Consider the following 18,637-nt stretch of genomic DNA (forward strand, 5'->3'; position numbering starts at 1 on the left):
GCATGTTGCACTGATCTTCTAGGCAGATCACTTGAAGAATTTGGAGTTCAAAATAAGAAGATATGAGCTTCGGAATTTGGTTGACTTTTTGGCACTATTGACCTGTTCTGGCCCGTTGAGTCAATGAGCTTTATTTTGGCATCTGTGAGCTTTAAACGGCTGAGACAGAATATTTCAAGACCAAGCTTTATTCGACCGTATTATGTGCTAAAACACAGGTTTTGCTTGTATTTTGTCGTTTGAATGCCGAAATCTGTAAAAACAAGAAAATATAATTAATTTACATTATTAAACACATATTTAACCAAAATGTTATGTCTCTATGGAGTTATATTACAGTTTTGGGTGCTTATTATTTCCCCTTGAGAAAACACCCATCCAACCCTATTATAGGCCTACATCCAGCGACAAAGCCATATAAAGAAGGGTTCAATGCTATACATATATCTTCGAAGGTCATGTAGTTTGGGTTTATATTAAATTTTGTTATACTACCTGGGTTCCATTTCAAGACTTGCCTACACAATATAGGAAGTCTCTGGTATGAACCATCATAACTAGCATGAGTTACCTCCATAGTTATATTCCTAGCATACCAAGCTATATAGCAATTTATATGTACCTAATATCTCCTCCAAAATCAAAGTTATGATATCACTTTCCCTGAAGTTTTTGTAATCCCATAAATCTGCTTCAACTTGTGTAGCAACCTAAGGTGCATTAGCTAATGAATTCCAATCTCCAGGATCAACTTCACATGTGTGCACATCATTCAATTTCCTCAACTTCATTGTATGATGATCATTTGTCACCCTCACATAACACCTCCAACTGCAATTTTTATCTGAGCACACAAATTCTATCTTGTCACTTTCATTTTTTTTGTACCTAAATGAAAACCTTCTCCTTATAGCATGAAGCTTCACAGAAGCCCTGCATTCATACTTATCACCCCAAATCTGGCCAACATACAATTTATTCTCTGTTGTAACTCCAACTGGACCTTCATCACTTGGAATCTAAAAAGTTCTTTTAGCCACATCTTCTTCAGGATCATTAGTGTGACCTTCATCTTCATTAACTACAAAGCCAGCTGGGGCCACATCATCTGGTTCATTAATTTCATTTTCTTCAGGCATATAGTCCTCATCTTCAGAAGAATTTGAATAGTACTCATCCTCAACATCTATTTGATCTATGTCCACCTCTCTAGCACCTCTTCTTCTCACTATGAACATAAAAAAAACATAAGAAACTTTAATAGAATATAAATTATAATAAATGGTCTAAATTAATTCATACTTATAATAAATGCTCACTATTACTAGAAGATCCAACTTCAAAAGTTGATCTAGTTGGATTGTTGTTAGCTCGTCAAGTTGGGTTGATGTCAATTGTTTCTGCTTCAATTCTCCCATCAAGAATCTCTACAAAAGTATCACTTGGAATATTCTCAACTGCTTCTGGTTCACTTCAATTCTCTCCTCATGAATCTCTATGAAAGTATAAGTTGGATTCTACTCCAGCCAACCATCATCAAAGTCTTCATCAATAATACCATATGGAACACTGCTTCTCTTCTTATTCAACCTCCCGGATCTAGAGTTGGGGTTTTTGTTTTTTGTTTTTTGTTTTTTGTTTTTTGTTTTTTGTTTTTTTTCTCTCTCTCTTTTCAGCATTTTTTTATTTTTATTTTGCCTGCAGCCCCCTCCCCCATGTGAAGCAGACACATTTTGCCCCTTACTAGGCACTTCATTTGTCCTACATGTCTGATTTTGTTCATATCCCAAAAGAAGTTGGGACCTAGTATTTGCCAACGTATTTACGACTTCGTCTTCTCAATCATATTCTTCCACAGTAGGCCATTCATCCATATCAAATGCAACAGGTTCCTCTTCAGAGGATGGTTCATCATCAAATGCCCCCTCATCATCATCACTACTACTAGAGAGTACTTCAGTGATGCGGATAAACAAGTGAGTAAAGCCATCCTTATCTTCACTAGCAAAAAGCCATCCTTATCTTCACTAGCATGCCTCCACATGTACATCAACTCATCATCTGATATAATTTGTTTAGTTTCCTGACCATGCACCCAAGTTATCTCAATAACAGGGTTTGCCCATGAAGCAAACTTAGAAGTAATCCACTAAACCAAACCAATAACATCTACCCGATTCCCATGTATTAGACCTGTATCTTCATACTCCCCACCAATATAACTGTAACGTCTACGATTGTTCCTAATAGTTTCACACAACTTCCCACCATAGTGACACCTAAGATTTTTTAGACCAAAATCACCCATTTTACTGCATTTAACAACCATGCATGTATAACCAACTAACATAAACAACTAACATAAAAATAAAAATAAAAAAACCCCCCAATTACAATTGACATCAACAAAAACCCTAGCACAATTAACACTAAAAGTACGAGTGCAAAGTACAACCCTAGCACAACTGGACGAAAAATTTAACTAATCTAACCCAAATATTTATAATGCAACAAAACATTCAACATTTTGAGCATATTAGTAAAAAAAAATCACAACTTGATAACAAAACTTACATTTTCTTGCGATCTAAAATAATACGACCACCAGATGAAGAAATAAGAGAAGCTAACCAAAGCAATGGAGATAAAGACAAAGAAATATCAAGTTTGATGGAAAAGTTGGGGTTAGGGTTTAGGGTTTCATGGAGGCGATAAAGAGATCGACTGTGTTTGTGTTAGATACAACTATTCGTGATAATATGGGGGGGTTTGACTCTACAAACAAAATAAATGCAACTAAAAGGGTAGAGTTGTCAATAACAAAAATATGGATGTTAGAGAAACATAACCGGGACAGAGTGAGTAGTTATGTGTGAGTTGCCAAATCATGGGGGGTTCATTACAAAGTGTACCAAACTTTGGGGGCTAAAAAACCACAAAAATATCAGTGTAGTATGATAGTTAAGTGGTGCACGTAGAACGATGAAAAAGTCAGAAAGGGGTGTCAAAAATACGAATGCCATATAGCACCTCAAACACCAAAATGTCATTCCAATGGTTAGAATGGTTAGAAGGGTCTTAAATTTGGCTGGTGTGATAAACCCAGCCTAAATTTGTAGCTTATCTAGCAACTACCATAATTATGTTCTGGGAAACGGATGATAAGTGTTTATTAGATGTTACTCTAACTCACACTTAAGTCAAATTCCTTACTCTCAATTCATGTTGAAATTTAGTTCAAGTAAGGGAATCATCCCATGCCTAAATATTAGAGCACTTGTTCACACCTTTGCTAGACTACTCAAAAGAGAACTTAAATGAAAAAAGGATTTTGTTGGATGTTTTACACTACTATACACTTACCTTAAATTCGTGCACAAATAACAATTTAATTCTAAAATTACAAGAGAAGATAGAAGAGAGAGAAAATGTATGGAGGATTAAATCCACTCATGTAGGTTACTCCTACACTGCTTACAACTTATCTTGCATATCTAATATTTCATTTGATTCATAGACAAATCAAAGGCAAGTGTCGAGTTGTGATCCCTAACACGATGAACTCATCTCAGAGAACATCCTGTTAGCATGAGGAGTTGAACAAATATCTCATCTTTGAGAGTATTTTTCAATTCCTAGCTTAACCTTGCACCTGTAGTTCCAAGATGGGAGTCTAATCTTACAAAAGAGTCGTGGGAGCTACTAAAGTAGTAGCGCCCCGCTACTGACTTCTGAATCTAGGTCCTCAAATTTGGTCATTTGCTACCATTTTGTGATAGGATATAAAATCAAGCTTGAACGCCCTGAGCAAATGACTAGAAGATAGAAACAGAGTAAGATTCCTCACATGAGCTTCATTAACCCTCCACAAGGAGGGTTTTAGCTCATGATCCTAGGATCTATGAACTAATTACAAGAGATTCTAAAGAAATTAGTGAAGAATAGGTTGAGAAGAAGAATAAGAAGTTTATTCTAAAACTATGGAGAGGACTCCATTAATGAGTTACCAGTTTTTCTAAGAATTAAAAACCAAAAACCAAACTTACTTACAAATTCTACTCTAACTTAATGGAATGGAATGAGTGCAAAATATAAGTGCTCTCTCCATTTCCTTTTGTGATCCACTTATTCATTTAGTGCTCATTTAGTGCTCCACTTAACTTTGTCTTCAATTAGTCAAATAATGGAGCAACTACTAAGTGATGGCCCACATGTTTTGACCAATGGTGAGTCCATGTGGGCCCTAGTAATTTTTACAACTTCACGTCTTTGCGTAGAGTTCGTCGTACTGATCATTTTGACAGTTCACGTGCCGAATTCGGAGTCCAGAATCAAAAGATATGATCGTCAGAAGTTACACGGCTTTTCTGCACCGTTGTCTTGACTTGACCCGGAAATAGTTGGTGTTGAGTCCACGAGCTTTATTATGGCATTTTTGAGCTTCAAATGGGCAGAGAGAGAAGACTTCAAGTTCAAGCACTATTCCATATAGCGTTTTCATGCTAAAACGCAGGTTTTGCTAGAATTTTGTAATTAACTACCGAAATCTGTGAAAATACGAAAATACAATTAATTTACATTTATTAAACACATAATCAACCAATATGTAGTGTTTCTATGGGGTTTATAACACAGTTTTGGGTGCTTATCAACGAACGGCATAATTCTTGCCATTTGTATGTTAAAATTCGACGGATGACACACTTTTTGCCGTCTATGCTTTAACTTTCAACTTGAGTTTAAAAAATATTGGACGGACGACACAATTTAATTATGTCGTCCGTATCAATTTGGCACTTCAACTTTAAAACCTCGATTGGAAATGTTTTTCAGTTTTCACATGGCAAATTTGACTTGGTTTGGCTAAAACTGCTGAACTGCCAAAAAAACTTAGGTGGCACCTTTTAGCAGCTCCCCATTAGACATGCTCTTTTACGATGATTTCTTTATGCTAAACTTCTTTGTTTTTTTAAAAAATATATATATATTTAGAGGGTTAAGGCAGACCCACACCGGTTACATTGATGGGCTCTAACCCGAAGGCTCATCAACCACGAAGGGAGCCTAGCCGGAAGACTCTCACCGATGCCGCCATTTTGAGTAGACCCAACACTGCCTCCACCTTGTTCACAAGTGCTTTCACTCTTTGGTCCACCCATCGTAGCATCTAGCCCAAAGAGCCATCAGATAATTAGACAAGAAAGAAATCCCATAATGAGAGAGGTATACAACCAATTGAGCTAGAATATCTTGTATGCTGCTGCCGCCTAAACTTCTTTGGATCTTGAGTCTTGAGTCTTGACTCTTGACCCATTCCAGCATAGAAGCCAATTTCTCCAAAATATCGTCAATATCTGCCGATTATTGATAGGGCGAAATATTTCGTCGAAATATCTTCAAGTATAAATAAGCTTCCCGAATCCTCACCTCCGTTTGTGACCAAAAAAAATGTCCTCAACAACAACTCCTCCTCCAAAAACCGCTACTTATTAGAAACGAAAATTTGAAATGGGATCAACATCTGTAAGCGTGATTACACCACAAGAAGTATTAGAGTCGTTAATGAACGACGGTACAATCGATGCTATCCGTTTAAAAATCATCAACCACCTCAAAGCCAATGTACGTATCTATCCTTTTAATTATTACTTTTTATTACTACGTAATAATGTTATAGCACCTTCTTTTTATTATTGGTTACAGGAAGAGCTAAAAAACAGTACAATCACAATGGTGGAGGAGAGTAAAGTCCTTAATAGTCCTGGTGCAGAGAAACATACCAAGAGGGAACTCTTTGACGCTCTTCGTCAAGAACTCGAGTAAGCATTGCCCTTTGTTTTCTTGATTTTGTATGTTTTTTGTTGTGTTTTCTTATTGTGGAGTTATGATTATATGTGTAGAGTTCCGGCGCTTGAGAAGGCATCGAAAGCAGTATGGGAGTTGATATTGGATAATGATGGAATAGGGAAAGAAATAAATGGGACAGTTGAAAGAGTGTTTTGTAGATTAAGTGGTCGTGAACTGCCATTGTTTTCTCCTTTGATCACTCAGGTGGAGACTGATAAAGTGGAAGAGAATGGAGATGAGATTGAGGGGGTAGAGAAAGAAACTGAGAGTTTGGGGAAGGAGAAAGAGGATGAGGGTTTGGATACTTCTGTAAAGAAGAAGATGAAGAAGAGGAAGAGGAGTGTGCGAGTGGAAGAACGTGAAGTTGCTGTAGGTTCTGGTGATTCTCCGTCCGTACGTGATGATTCTGGTAACCTGGCTTCTCTCTATATATATGTTAATCTAATTTTAAACTATTAGCTTGTTTATCCTTTATTGTTAAATATTGACTGATCTAGGTAAAAGTTGAATGATGTCTCAGAAGCTGAAATGTTTGAGTTCTTATCTAATCCCATTAGTATACTAACTTACCCAGAACTTTATATTTTGTGATGAAGACTGTGTGCATTTATACATGGCTCATGTTAATTAAGTTAATAGTAATATAATTTTTTTTTAAAACAATTATTAGTGGGAAAAGGGTGTGGTTGTTTGAACTGGAGTTAGGTCCAGTTCATATATGAATTTTTGTATGACTTGCAGACCAACTTTTGGAGCAGCCTGACCGGCTGTCTCCAAAGCAAAAAAGATAGGAATGAAAAGGAAGTCTCAATACTTTTATTACCTTTGTAAATTTGGATTGGGATAAGGAGATTGAAGGAAACCAATGATTTACAAAGCCGGTGACTTTGTCATAGGGTTGTGGATGGGGATTATATGAATAACAAGTAGGAATAGGTGAATCTTTGTAAATTCAATAGTGGAAAGGGTATTAGAGTGCGGTTTTGGGAGGACATTTTGTTAGGAGTCAACTATTGAAGCTTAGATATTAGGCAACATATAACATTTAACAAGAAGAATGTCTTGATTATGGAGATGAGATGTGGTGATGGTAACAATTATTCTTGGTATTTAGGTCGGTGGTCGAATTATTGGAAAATAGAATCTTGGGCTGGTTTGACAATGTTACTTGAGAATGTCACAATGATGGGATAGGGAAAGAAATAAATGGAACAGTGGAAAGAGTGTTCTGTCGATTAAGTTGTTGTGAACCTCCATTGTTTCCTCCTTCAATTAGTGAAGTGGAGAACAATAAAGTGAAAGAGAATGAGAGTGCATGGAAAGAGAAAGAAGATGAGATTGAGGAGAAAGAGGAAGAGAATGAGACTGCAGGGAGAACAAGAGAATATTTACTTATTTACATTCAAGTTGAATGATTATCAAAAGGTGACTGGTTTTAGTTCTTATTTAATCCCCTAATGGTAAGAACTTATGCAGAAATTTATTGTTTTGTGATAAAAACTGATTACATTTTTCTTTGGATTGGTAAAGTACACTTTGAATTAATAATATAACAATGATGACAGAGATTGCATTGTTATAGTTTCAAATAGAAAGGAGCTACTCGACCTCACTCAGCACACCTCCCCCAATTACAGTATTTCGCTCATCTCAATATCCCATTCCAATGGCTCATAAAATCAACTAAATTTTACATGTCTGGACAACAAAGAAGCATATACACAAACAAAGAGAAACTTTTTGACTTCCGCACTAAACTATGCACCTCCTTTCATTATGTTCAAGAATCTTCATACTTTATTCCTTCCTCAGTGTCCCCACAATAGCGTTTGGCACGTAATTCCCTAAGCATTTGGCTTTGTTAGAGAGTGGACCCAAAATGAGATTCATCCCAAAAGCGTCCTTAATATTGTATTGGTGGCATCCAAGTAATGTAGGAATATGTGAAGAGTATTACCCAAGTTCCAAAAGCGAAGGGACAATTGAGAAGAAGGTGATTAGGCGAGGTCTAGTGGCTCCCATCCTAGCCTCCCACCAAAGGAAAGATTTTATCTCGAGAGTTAGACAAGTCACTTATATGTCTTTTGAGGAGCACTCACAACCCAACAATTTTCTTGTTGCAAGAGACTAAAATGGTAGAGGAGCAACATCCTAATATTACTGGAAGTATGGAAACATCCATGGCAGTTCCTTCATTTTCCTTCGATGGGCCTTTGAGGGGGGTAATTTATTTTCTTGAAATTCTCATCTTGTTGAGGTAAACGACCATCTTTTTGGCGCCTTTTATTTGTCCGTTGAATGCTCGCTGAAAACAATTGGGTTTGTGTGTTTAATGACTGGGGTGTACAATCCTAACAAGGATGGTGTTCGGGCTCATTTTTTTGAAGAACTTGAGGATGTGAGGGCTTGGTCTGAGTTGCCATGGTGTTTGGGTGGAGAATTTAATCTCATAACATTCAGGCACAAGAGAACTGGAAGTAGTATAACAAAATATATGCAAATCTTTGACGATTTTGTATCCAAAAATTCATTGGTGGACTATCCGCTGAACAATGCCTTACATACTTGGTCAAATAGAAAAGGTTTAAGCAGAATTGTCAGGTATCTAGCCTCAACAGATTGGGACGCACGCTACCCTCAAGCAAAGGAAATAGAGCCTAAACTTGTTTCTGATCATAGGGTAATAGTCTTGAATTGTTGCCAATCTTCTAGATTCTCATTACCGTTCCGCTCGAACTTATGTGGTTTAAAGATTCTAACACGGTGGATTTGATCGTGGAGTGGTGGCTGTCTTTTTCTTTCAAAGGAACACCTAGTTATGGTGCAAGGAGCTTAAAAGCAGGTTGCGAGTTCGGAATAGAGATGTTGACTTGCTCATCAAGTCCAAAATGCAAGAGACTGAAATTTTGGAGAGAAAAGAGGAAAGCCAAGTTCTGTCCCAAGACGGAGAAGTCCAACGAGCCAGCCTTCGATTTGAATTACAAGTTCTTATGAGAAAGGACGAGATGAATTAGAGGTAGAAATCCCAAAGTCATTACATCAGGGAAGGTGAAGATAACACAAGTTTTTTCCATGAGATCGCTCACGCAAAGAGTAAGGTCAGTAGCATAAACCGAATAGCAGATTGGGGGAGAGATTGCCAATTTGTTAAGGTGTGGTGTTGAATCCTTTCCTACTACATATTTGGGTTTGCCCTTGGAAGCCAAGAGCAAATCGAGAGATATTTGGAACAAGGTGATAGAGAAAGTTGCTTCTCGTTTTGCGGGATGGAAAGCCAAGTGTCTTTCCAAAGGGGAGAGGTTGACTTTGATAAGTCTACTCTCTTTAATATTCCGAACTATTATCTTTCACTTTATAAAGTTCCTTTGGGAGTCGTGAAACACTTAGAAAAGTTAATTAGAAGAATCTTATGGGGTAGTGAAGGTGACAAATCGAAGATTAACTTTGTGAAATGGGATAGAGTGTGCCTTTCTGAAGAAAAGGGTGGTTTGGGTTGCAAATATGCTTTGTTTACGAATCTAGGTTTGTTGGGCAAGTGACTTTGGAGGTATGGGGAAGATGAGGATCATGTGTGAAGTAAAGTGGTGGCGGATAAGTATGGAGAGGGAGAGAGGAAGCGGTTGATTAAGGAACCTAGAATCCCATTTAGCATCACTCTTTGGAGGGGTATCACTAGTGGGTGGAATACTTTTGCTAAATGGACTACTTTTCTTCTCTACGCTGGAGAATCCATTTCTTTTTGGGATAACATTTGGACGGAGGAGACCTTACTTAAAGAACGATTTGGTGGAATCTACATACTTGCCTCTAATAAAATAGCACTTACTTCAGACGACATGGAGAGAGCTGCTAATGGTGTGGAATGGAACGTGACACTTAGAAGGCGACTCAATGATTGAGAGATTGGAAGATATGAAGATCTCTTGACCGCAATATATGAAGTGGGTAGAAAATTTGGAGAAGTGGATAAGAGGCTATGGGTGTGGGATGACAATGATTCATTTATAGTGAAATCATTTTACCAAGTTTTGGCTAAGGAAGTCTTCAGTGGTGTTTGAGGAGAATGAAAGGATCATCAATTTTCCATGTAAGAGGATTTGGAAACACTCCATCCCACATAAAGTTGCTTTCTTTTGTTGGGGTACTTACTTGGGTAGGATTCAAACCATTGACAATTTGAATCAGAGAAGTATGAATATTCCCAATGTGTGCATGTATTGCAAGATGTTGGAAGAAAATGTGGATTGCCTTCTCCTCAAGTGTCCCATCACTTTCGGAATTTGGGTACTATTCTATGCATCTTCCAGTATTGAATGGGTGCCACCATCAAATATTAATGAGGCCTTGGGCAAGAGTATTATCATGGGGTCCACTCTCTAGCAAAGCCAAATGGCTAGCGGATCATCTACAAAATTCCGTTGTTGTATGGACACTATGAAAAGAAAGGAACACGAGGATTTTTGAACAAAACGGAAAGGAGTTGCATAAGTTGGTAGAGGAAATCAAAGATCTCCTATTTGATTGGGGACGTGCTACACCATTGTTTATGGGTGTAACATTTGTTGATTTCATGTGTAATTGGGATGGGCTAGTGAGATGAGCGAGCTTTGTAATTGCTTAATTGGGGTCTTGGGGAGTTTGAGTGCGGTCGAGTAGCTCTTGCTACTTAGACTTTTGAACATTGTTCTATGAATACAAGTGAAATTTACCGATAAAAAATACAAAAAAAGTCAAGGCCGCAAAGTGCAAAAAGAGAGGAGACATCTTTGCCTCTAATTCTAAGCTGCTCCCGTGTCATGATTTTCACTTGAAGCAAAAACCAACTAAAGAACTGTGCCTCGAGAGTGATCCCATTATGCCAAACAAGGGAAAGGTGAACAGTGAAGCACTTTGTGGAGGAGTTACAATGCTATAGATGAGCGATGTGTTGAAAAACCGTGAGCTAAATTTACCATTTTTCGTCCCTTCCTAAGCCAGTTTGGCATCTTCATCTGAGTGGGAGTAGTTGGGGAGAGCTCCCAAAATATGCACCAGTTCGTCGATGTGCCAATCCCTCGCACTATGTCTGAGTTTGAAGTCCCATGAGAGCTGGTTGTTATCCCATATCATATGAGCCGCTATCAAACCATCTTTGGCACTGTCGTAACGAAAGTTGTCTAAACTCTTCCTTGAAGGGTTTGAGGCATGAAACATCATTTTGGGATCGGACATTACTACCCTTCCCAACCAATTTGGTGGTATTTCTTTAAATTTGCTCTTGCTTGCCAAAGGATGCAGTTGTGGGAACCATTTACGTCCCTACATCAGCATCCTAGGGGGCGGGGGGGGGGGGGGTGTTCCAAATTTTGACTTGGTAATTTCCTTCCAAAGAACTTGATCTTCTGCGCCATATCAACTTAGTCAAGAGAGCTGAGTTGGTCATGTGAACATATCTCACGTTGAAGCCCCCAAGCTTCTTTGGCTTGCAGACATGCTCCTATGGCACAACATCGAAGAGCCCTATTGGAAGCATCACATAATCCTTCCATTCTTGTTCGCTACACTTTTAGGAATGGTGATAAGGGAAAGATGATACACTGGGATGCTTGATATTGCACTTTTGACAATTCTTAAACTTTACTGAAAATTAAAACTAAATAGATTTATATGTGCAATTGATCATTGTGTATACCAATTTAATATAGTATTTTGCATATCTGTCGATTTTATACATTTAATAGTGGGAAAAGGGTGTGGAAGTTTCAACTGTAGTTATAGTTAGGATCCGGTGCACTTAGACCAACTTTAGGAGCAGCCTGATAGGTGGTCTCCAAATCGATAGATAGGAATTGAAAGGCAATATAATTTTTAAAATTCTAGTCATTATGCAATGAAGAATACTTGCATTAGGGGGGGGGGGAGGGGGGTAAAAGAGAATCATTCCATGTATTTCCATTTTATGTCACAGGCTTGTTAGAGTATTTCAAACTATTTAAATTTCATTGATTAATTTAAATTGGATCTGTACAACCTTTCTGTTATTCACGCGTTTGACTGCTGGAAGATCATTGAATGAAAGGTGCCTTGGTTTTTACAGAAAACAAAAATTGTCTGCGAAAGTTAACATCAAGTCTTTATTGTGACGACTAAGTATGTTTTGTTAAGTCCCCTTGACAGGCGTGTTTCAAACTATTCTATTTAGTATTCATTGAATAGTGTAAAATGGTTTTGTAGGATGTTTCTGTTACTGGCTTGCTTATTAAAGAAAGCAAAAAATGTCTGCAAAAGTTAGTTCCACATGATCTTTTAGTGACGCCTAAGTTTATTTTGTTGTTAACCCCCACCCCCGGAAATCATATCCTTTAGAAGATGTCTGCCCAACACAAAATGTATAAGAAATGAAAAATTAATGTCCCTAAAAGTCTTGGACAAAAGCAGTGACAAGTCTGTAACATTTTAGCTTTAATTTTATTTCAAGTAATTCTTGTTCTTTTTTTTCTTTTTTTTCTTTTTGATTGGCAAGCCTGTTTTAAATGAGATCAGTAACTCTTTGATGCTGGCGGGGTTCGAACCCCAAACCTCTGGTATCATCATCCAAAGGTTTTACCGACTTTGCTAGTCGGCACCTGCATTCTTGTTCTTTTAGGATTCTAGGATTTTTTGTTTTCAATGAGCTTCCCCCTCTTTGTTTTGATTTTCTTGCATGTTTTCACAAGTCGGAGGTATCTCATGTCCTATGCCGTCTAGTTTGTCCTTGGTCTGTGTACAAATGGGATCATATTTGATTGACTTTCAAATAACATATCAGTATTTTGGTATCTGCTTTGCTTTCATCATTCCCCCTTTGGCTTTCGTTCGAGAGGGTTTGGTTGTTTATTGATTTTTTTTTTTGGTTAGTTTCAGTTCCTCGTACCAGAACTGTCTCAGCAGGTTGTGAAAAGAGAGTGGAAACAGATACGAGATGCAGAAGAACAGATGGTAAAAGTTGGAGATGTACAAAGGATTGTCACCCAGATCAGAAGTACTGTGAGAAACACATGTATAGAGGCAAGGCCCGTACTGATCAAAAAACAAATAGAGGCAAGACCCGTAAGAAACAAGTTGAAAGCACCAATCAAGCTACCTCGTCAAATAATATGGTCGACTCAAGTCCTGATATACCCAGTTCATCACCATCTTAACTTCTCACCTGCTACCCATCAAGACCTGCCGTGTTTTTGTTGTTAGAGTAGTGATACGTATGGAATAGAGTCCTGATTTGATTTTGATCTACTAGACAAGATTCCATCTCCTTTCTTCGAACCCATAACTAAGAGGGAGATCAGACAGGCAAGGTGACCCTCCTTGTCTAAGTATGGTCATAGTATGCCATCTTAGTTAACAAAGTCCCGTTGTACTTGTTTCGTTTGCAAACTTGTTAACTTTAGCAATTGGAAATTGAACAAGAACAGGAGATAAGTGGACGGCTTGGTTGGTGTTTCCTGTTTTCACCTTCAAAATCTTTCTAAAAGAATGCCAATTCAGGTAAACTTTTGCAGTTTTGAATGGCAGCAAACTTTTCACGTGGTCTCTACATTTTCAATAGGATTTTTGTAGTGGAAAGTGGAAACACTTGCCAAGTCTTCTGCTCATCACCAACTCTAGTTCAAATTTTATTTGGAAAACTTTGCAAATTTGCAGGATATATTTGCACAGATAATGTGTATATTTGTCTAGTGTTAATTTAACTCTCTCTCTCTCTGTTTTTATTACTATAATTATTTGTTTCTACTGCAATGGGTGTTCAGTGTTCAGTGTAACAAGGACATGGAAGTGGATATGGATTTGTTGTTTGTTACTCATTCCAATAAGAGGAAGAACTCCGCCATAGACGTGAACCAAAAAGAAACACATTGTACATAGAAGTAGTGACTCCATCTATTCTAGGCCGTTTTGTGTCTTGATGTCAGTGATTGGGCTTCGTGGTTGTATGCCCTAAGAAAATTATGCGCCAAAATTTGGACATTTTTAGAGAGAATGTGGTTGAAGAAGCTCTGAAAACTCCATCTCGGCCCCCTCCACTCTTTTGTTTTGAAAATTTTGAATTCCATGTGCATTACATGACTAGAGGCCCAGGTTTTTACTTCATGGATACTGATTACTGAATCTGTTCCGGGTAGGGCTGTGAATGGGTTTCGATAACTCGATAACCGATCCGAACCAAACCGATAAAAAACAGTTTGGGTTTTGATAATTTAGTTTGCTCTCTACCGACCCGAAACCGAACCGAACTGATAAGATATTGGTTTGGTTTTGGGTTTGCCCTCCACCGAACCGATAAGATAGCATTTTAGTAATATTTATGATTAATTTTGTATATGTTTTATCAATTGTGTGGTTAAAATTAATTAATTTAATTTAAAATTTAATTAATTTTATAGTTTTCGGTTCGGGTTCGGTTTGCAATATATTTTATCAATTCGGTTCGGTTTCGGATTAAACGAAATATTATCGGTTCGGTTTGGTTTTGGGTTTCCAATTTTCTTATCGGTTTGGGTTCGGATTTTCCAAAACCCGATCCAAACCGATCCATTGACAGCCCTAGTTCCGGGTTCGACCTGAGCTATGTATAATTGCCATCTTAACTCTATATTGTAAGATGACTCTTATTATGGCTTTCTATAATTATTTTTCATTCAATTTAAAAATATTCAAGCAATAGCTATCGCGAGAGGCACTCTAAGTAGTATCTATGGTGTCCTTGTGATATGATGTCTATATTTGAACTAGGTAATCACCAATTTGTTCAAAATCCATTTATTATTTTGAGACTAAAGTAATCAGTTACATATAAAAGGATGTCATATATATATACTAGAATTTATCCTGTGGCTATGCCACTCGAGTCATTATGGGTGAATTTCGTAAAATAAAATCGTGTCAATTTATTATTTTAACCCCAATTTTATTGGGAAAAAATCAAGAGTGTTTTCACTATTATTTTACATTTAAATTGAACTTTTGTACATCATACATACTCAATTTCACATGGCAATATGCCCATAAAAGTAATGCACCCACAAGTGCTACAAATCCCATGAGTAAATATGTCTTATGCCAACAAAACTTGAATAGTTGTTAAGTTCCTTTATAAGAATTAGAAAATTAAATAAAAAGTCAATAACAAACTCCTATAATCCAAGGTATATATTGCTATCAATAAGAACCTAAAGCTCAAGGGTTATACAAACGCTGTTGGAGCACTATTAAGCTCTTAGTGAGAACTTGTCGCACATGTGTATACTTAGACTGAACATTGAAGCACACCCCATCCGTATCGTTAAGCAAGCAAATGCAATTTTTGTCAATGACAATCTTCTTAAGAGAAATTTTGTGGGTCTTTTGGCTTGCTTGTTTTTAATCTTACTAAATACATAGCGAGATTAACTTATTCAATCATGAGCACATAATTATTATCATCAATAGTTATACAGATAGTCCTGCGGTAGAACATGCTTGGATCAAACAATTAAGATCCCAAATTGATATCAAATGTTTTATGTTAAAGGACATGTCTGCAAGTCTGCAATCCAATGGACTGACAAACGAAGTGTCAACAACCAACAACAAAAGCAATAACTAATATGAACTGCTGAAGTAACAAAAAGTTCTCGAGTTTTCTTGATTTTGTCAACATCAAAAGTTCGAAGACAGTAGCTAAATGAATTCAATGTATCTAATTAATCATATCCATTACACAATTACTACAAAAATGCATAAGAGATCATATGTAAGATGCACTACAAATTATGCATGTCATTACATTGAACAAACAAAGATATTTCAAATGACCAATATAGAGCCCATGGAGCTTCAAATATGCCCAATTAAAACATAGCTATTGTAAACAAATTTATAAGTTTGCTACTCAAAGATACTACTGTATTGGGAATAGTTCGATCTGCCACTCAAAGATACCACTGGGAATAGGTTTGATACTCAAATGAACTTCCAAAATTTGCTCTTAATGCCTATAATACCCAATTTGCAAATTTCAATGGGTGGAGAATCTGTCAGTTGCCAAAATATTGTCGTCTTTATTTCCTTCGTTGGATAGTTCTTGCATAAATATAATAATAGTGAAAGTCATAGATCTATTAATAAGTAAAAACAAATTGGATCCTTGCTAAATCCAGCATATATGCAACCAACACTACTGCGTAGGAAGCTAAAGACAGCCCACAACCAATGCTCAAGACAACATGGGGCAGTTTAATAGCTAGCTATTAAAAAGTGAGCCCAATTGACAATGAAATCTGAACTTCTGTAGCCACTTCTTGCAACTAATCTTAATCACAAAGCCATAGCCAACCTTTCACAATGCAATAATGAAAATATAATATTTTGTCAATCTGGCTACGTTCGTTATACAATCCAAGGATATAAATCATTAGTTTTCAAACTTCTGAGCCCAAATATGCAACTCAATTGTATCTTATGAAGAGGGTGATTTCTTGCCTACCTTTATCTACTTGTTCCGATCTTAGTGTGAGGTAGTCTTCATGTGTCACATTCTCAAAATGTTGGTTTCAATTCAACCCACAATCCTTTGTACCTGGATTTAACATAACTAATAATTGTCAAATGATAACTAAATTCATATACTGTGAGGTACGGTTATGAAGTCCTAATAAGTGCACACAAAGTCACAATACAAAGAGGCCGAAAACATCCAAGAAACTACAACCTTAATATAAAAATTTATCGAAACTAAAATATCATATTATAAATTATGAGGATTCAAAAATCTGATAAGAAGAGAGGATACTGATCCTCGATACTCGAGTGATGATATCATAAGAAGTAGAAGTTCTACTTGTGCCTTGACTTATACTCTTTTAGTTGTTGTTACATCCTTGACCATGCACTTATGCAACACAATAAACATAGGGAATGAGTCCAGCACAAACATTTGGGATTAGGAAACGATACATTCTTCTACATTTAGCTTCCCACTCTACACGTCTTTACAACTACAAAATGCACAAAATGAAGCATACATCTACAGACAAATAAGACATAACTTTTCAAATATAAATAGTGAAAAACAATTTTTTCACTAACTTACTTGCTTCCATTATAGCTAATTCTTCACTCTTACATTTTCTTGTAACTTTCGGACCGTTCTCACCATGTTGGTGAAAAAAGTTCCCATTCAACAACACGTAAACCTTCCATTGATTAGTTCAATCTTGCAAAAGAAGCGTTGAAGTCTCTGCACTCTGTACATACCAAAATGAATGTAGATTCTTTGTTGTTCTGTACATAGAAATAAACTTGAACAATTAGAAGAAAATGACGTTAAAATGTATTTGCCTTCACAACTGTCGTTTAATCCCGAGAAATCGTATTCAATAGAAAATATTTATTCATGTATCAATGGATTTTGCCAAAATCCCATCCCGCCGAAATCTAAATTGAGTGTTAAAGGCATAGTTTTCATTACGCCCATAAAACTATGCACTAAACCACTATGTAAACTAAATACAAATTAATATTACATATTGAAGAAGAGACTAAGAGTGGTGGAGAGAGCATGATGTAGTGGAGAGAACCGAGATAGATAAATCATGTTAAGAATTCTTACTGAAGAGAAGAAGATAGTATTGAAGAAGATTAATGAAAAAATAGTATGGAAAAAGCAACAAAACTCACTGACAACGAAGTAATGAGATTTTTTTACCTTAAACTGAGGATTGCATCGGGAGATCCTTGCACTCAAACGTGACAGGGTGAGAAGAAGGGTGTTACCTTACTGGTTAGGAAGAAGAAAATTGTAAGGTATCTTTGAGAGGAAGAGGAAAGAGTGAAAGACGTAGGGTCATTTTTTTTTTTTTCCGGTAACTAAAACTGATTTGTTTATTGGTAACTAAAAGTGATTTAAATAAAAAAGAGATAATTTCGTGGGTATTAGTAAGTGTTATAATTACCGTTAGATCATCCCAAAACTAAAAGTGATTTGAAGGAAAAAGAGATATTAGCCCGATGAATGATTCTTATTCTTATTTCCTAATTTTGTGGGTATTAGTAAGTGTTATAATTACCGTTAGATCATGCCAAAACTGTTTTCTCCCTGACCGCTTGATATAAATCCATAAAAAACCAAACTGCTTTATTATATAGATGATTCACAACACTAGGGAAATACTCTCCGAAGAGTTTGTCAATAAGAAGGTTATGAGGATTAATATCATCAGTACGTTATAATTTAGATAACTTTAGATAAATTTAGATAAGTTAGAATTTAAATAAGTTAGATAAGTTATTTAGATAAGTTTTATCAATTCTAGATAAGTTAGTAGTAATTTCTTTGAGTACGTTTTCATAAATATTGTTTCCTAATTGGAATCAACTTATTCTTTAATCGTGTCGGTCTACTGTCAGATGTACTGATTGTATTAACTATTAGCCATCCGATGTAGGATTCACACAAACCACTTAAAAACCAAGTTGTTTTATTAACTTTCCAAAGAGTTTGTCGATAAGAAGGCTATGAGAACTAATATCATCAGTACGTTAGAATTTAGATAACTTTAGATAAATTTAGATAAGTTAGAATTTAAATAAGTTAGATAAGCTATTTAGATAAGTTTCATAAATTCTAGATAAGTTAGTAGTAGTTTCTTTGAGTACGTTTTCATAAAGATTGTTTCCTAATTAGAATCAACTTACTATTTAATCATGTCGGTCTATCGTCAGATGTACTGATTGTATTAACTATTAGCCATCGCTATGAGGATTAATATCATCAGTACGTTAGAATTTAGATAAC

At 36.4% G+C, this 18,637-nt stretch overlaps 1 protein-coding gene across 2 annotated transcripts; it reads left to right on the forward strand.

The window, feature by feature from the left end:
* Window positions 1–5,009: 5,009 nt before the first annotated feature.
* On the forward strand, window positions 5,010–13,553 carry LOC147516774 (uncharacterized). Of its 2 annotated transcripts, none has more exons than XM_086589226.1 (4): window positions 5,010–5,622; window positions 5,704–5,819; window positions 5,901–6,256; window positions 12,724–13,553. In XM_086589226.1, exons 1-4 carry the CDS (start codon window positions 5,509–5,511, stop codon window positions 13,005–13,007), a joined length of 870 nt encoding a protein of 289 aa, XP_086445352.1. In that variant the 5' UTR covers window positions 5,010–5,508; the 3' UTR covers window positions 13,008–13,553. The 2 variants fall into 2 exon arrangements, with proteins under 2 accessions (XP_086445352.1, XP_086445354.1); XM_086589228.1 differs by having other exon boundaries at window positions 5,200–5,622; window positions 12,730–13,553.
* Window positions 13,554–18,637: the final 5,084 nt, after the last annotated feature.

This window comes from Coptis chinensis, chromosome 2 (assembly GCF_015680905.1).
Source record: "Coptis chinensis isolate HL-2020 chromosome 2, ASM1568090v1, whole genome shotgun sequence".
NCBI lineage: Eukaryota > Viridiplantae > Streptophyta > Magnoliopsida > Ranunculales > Ranunculaceae > Coptis > Coptis chinensis.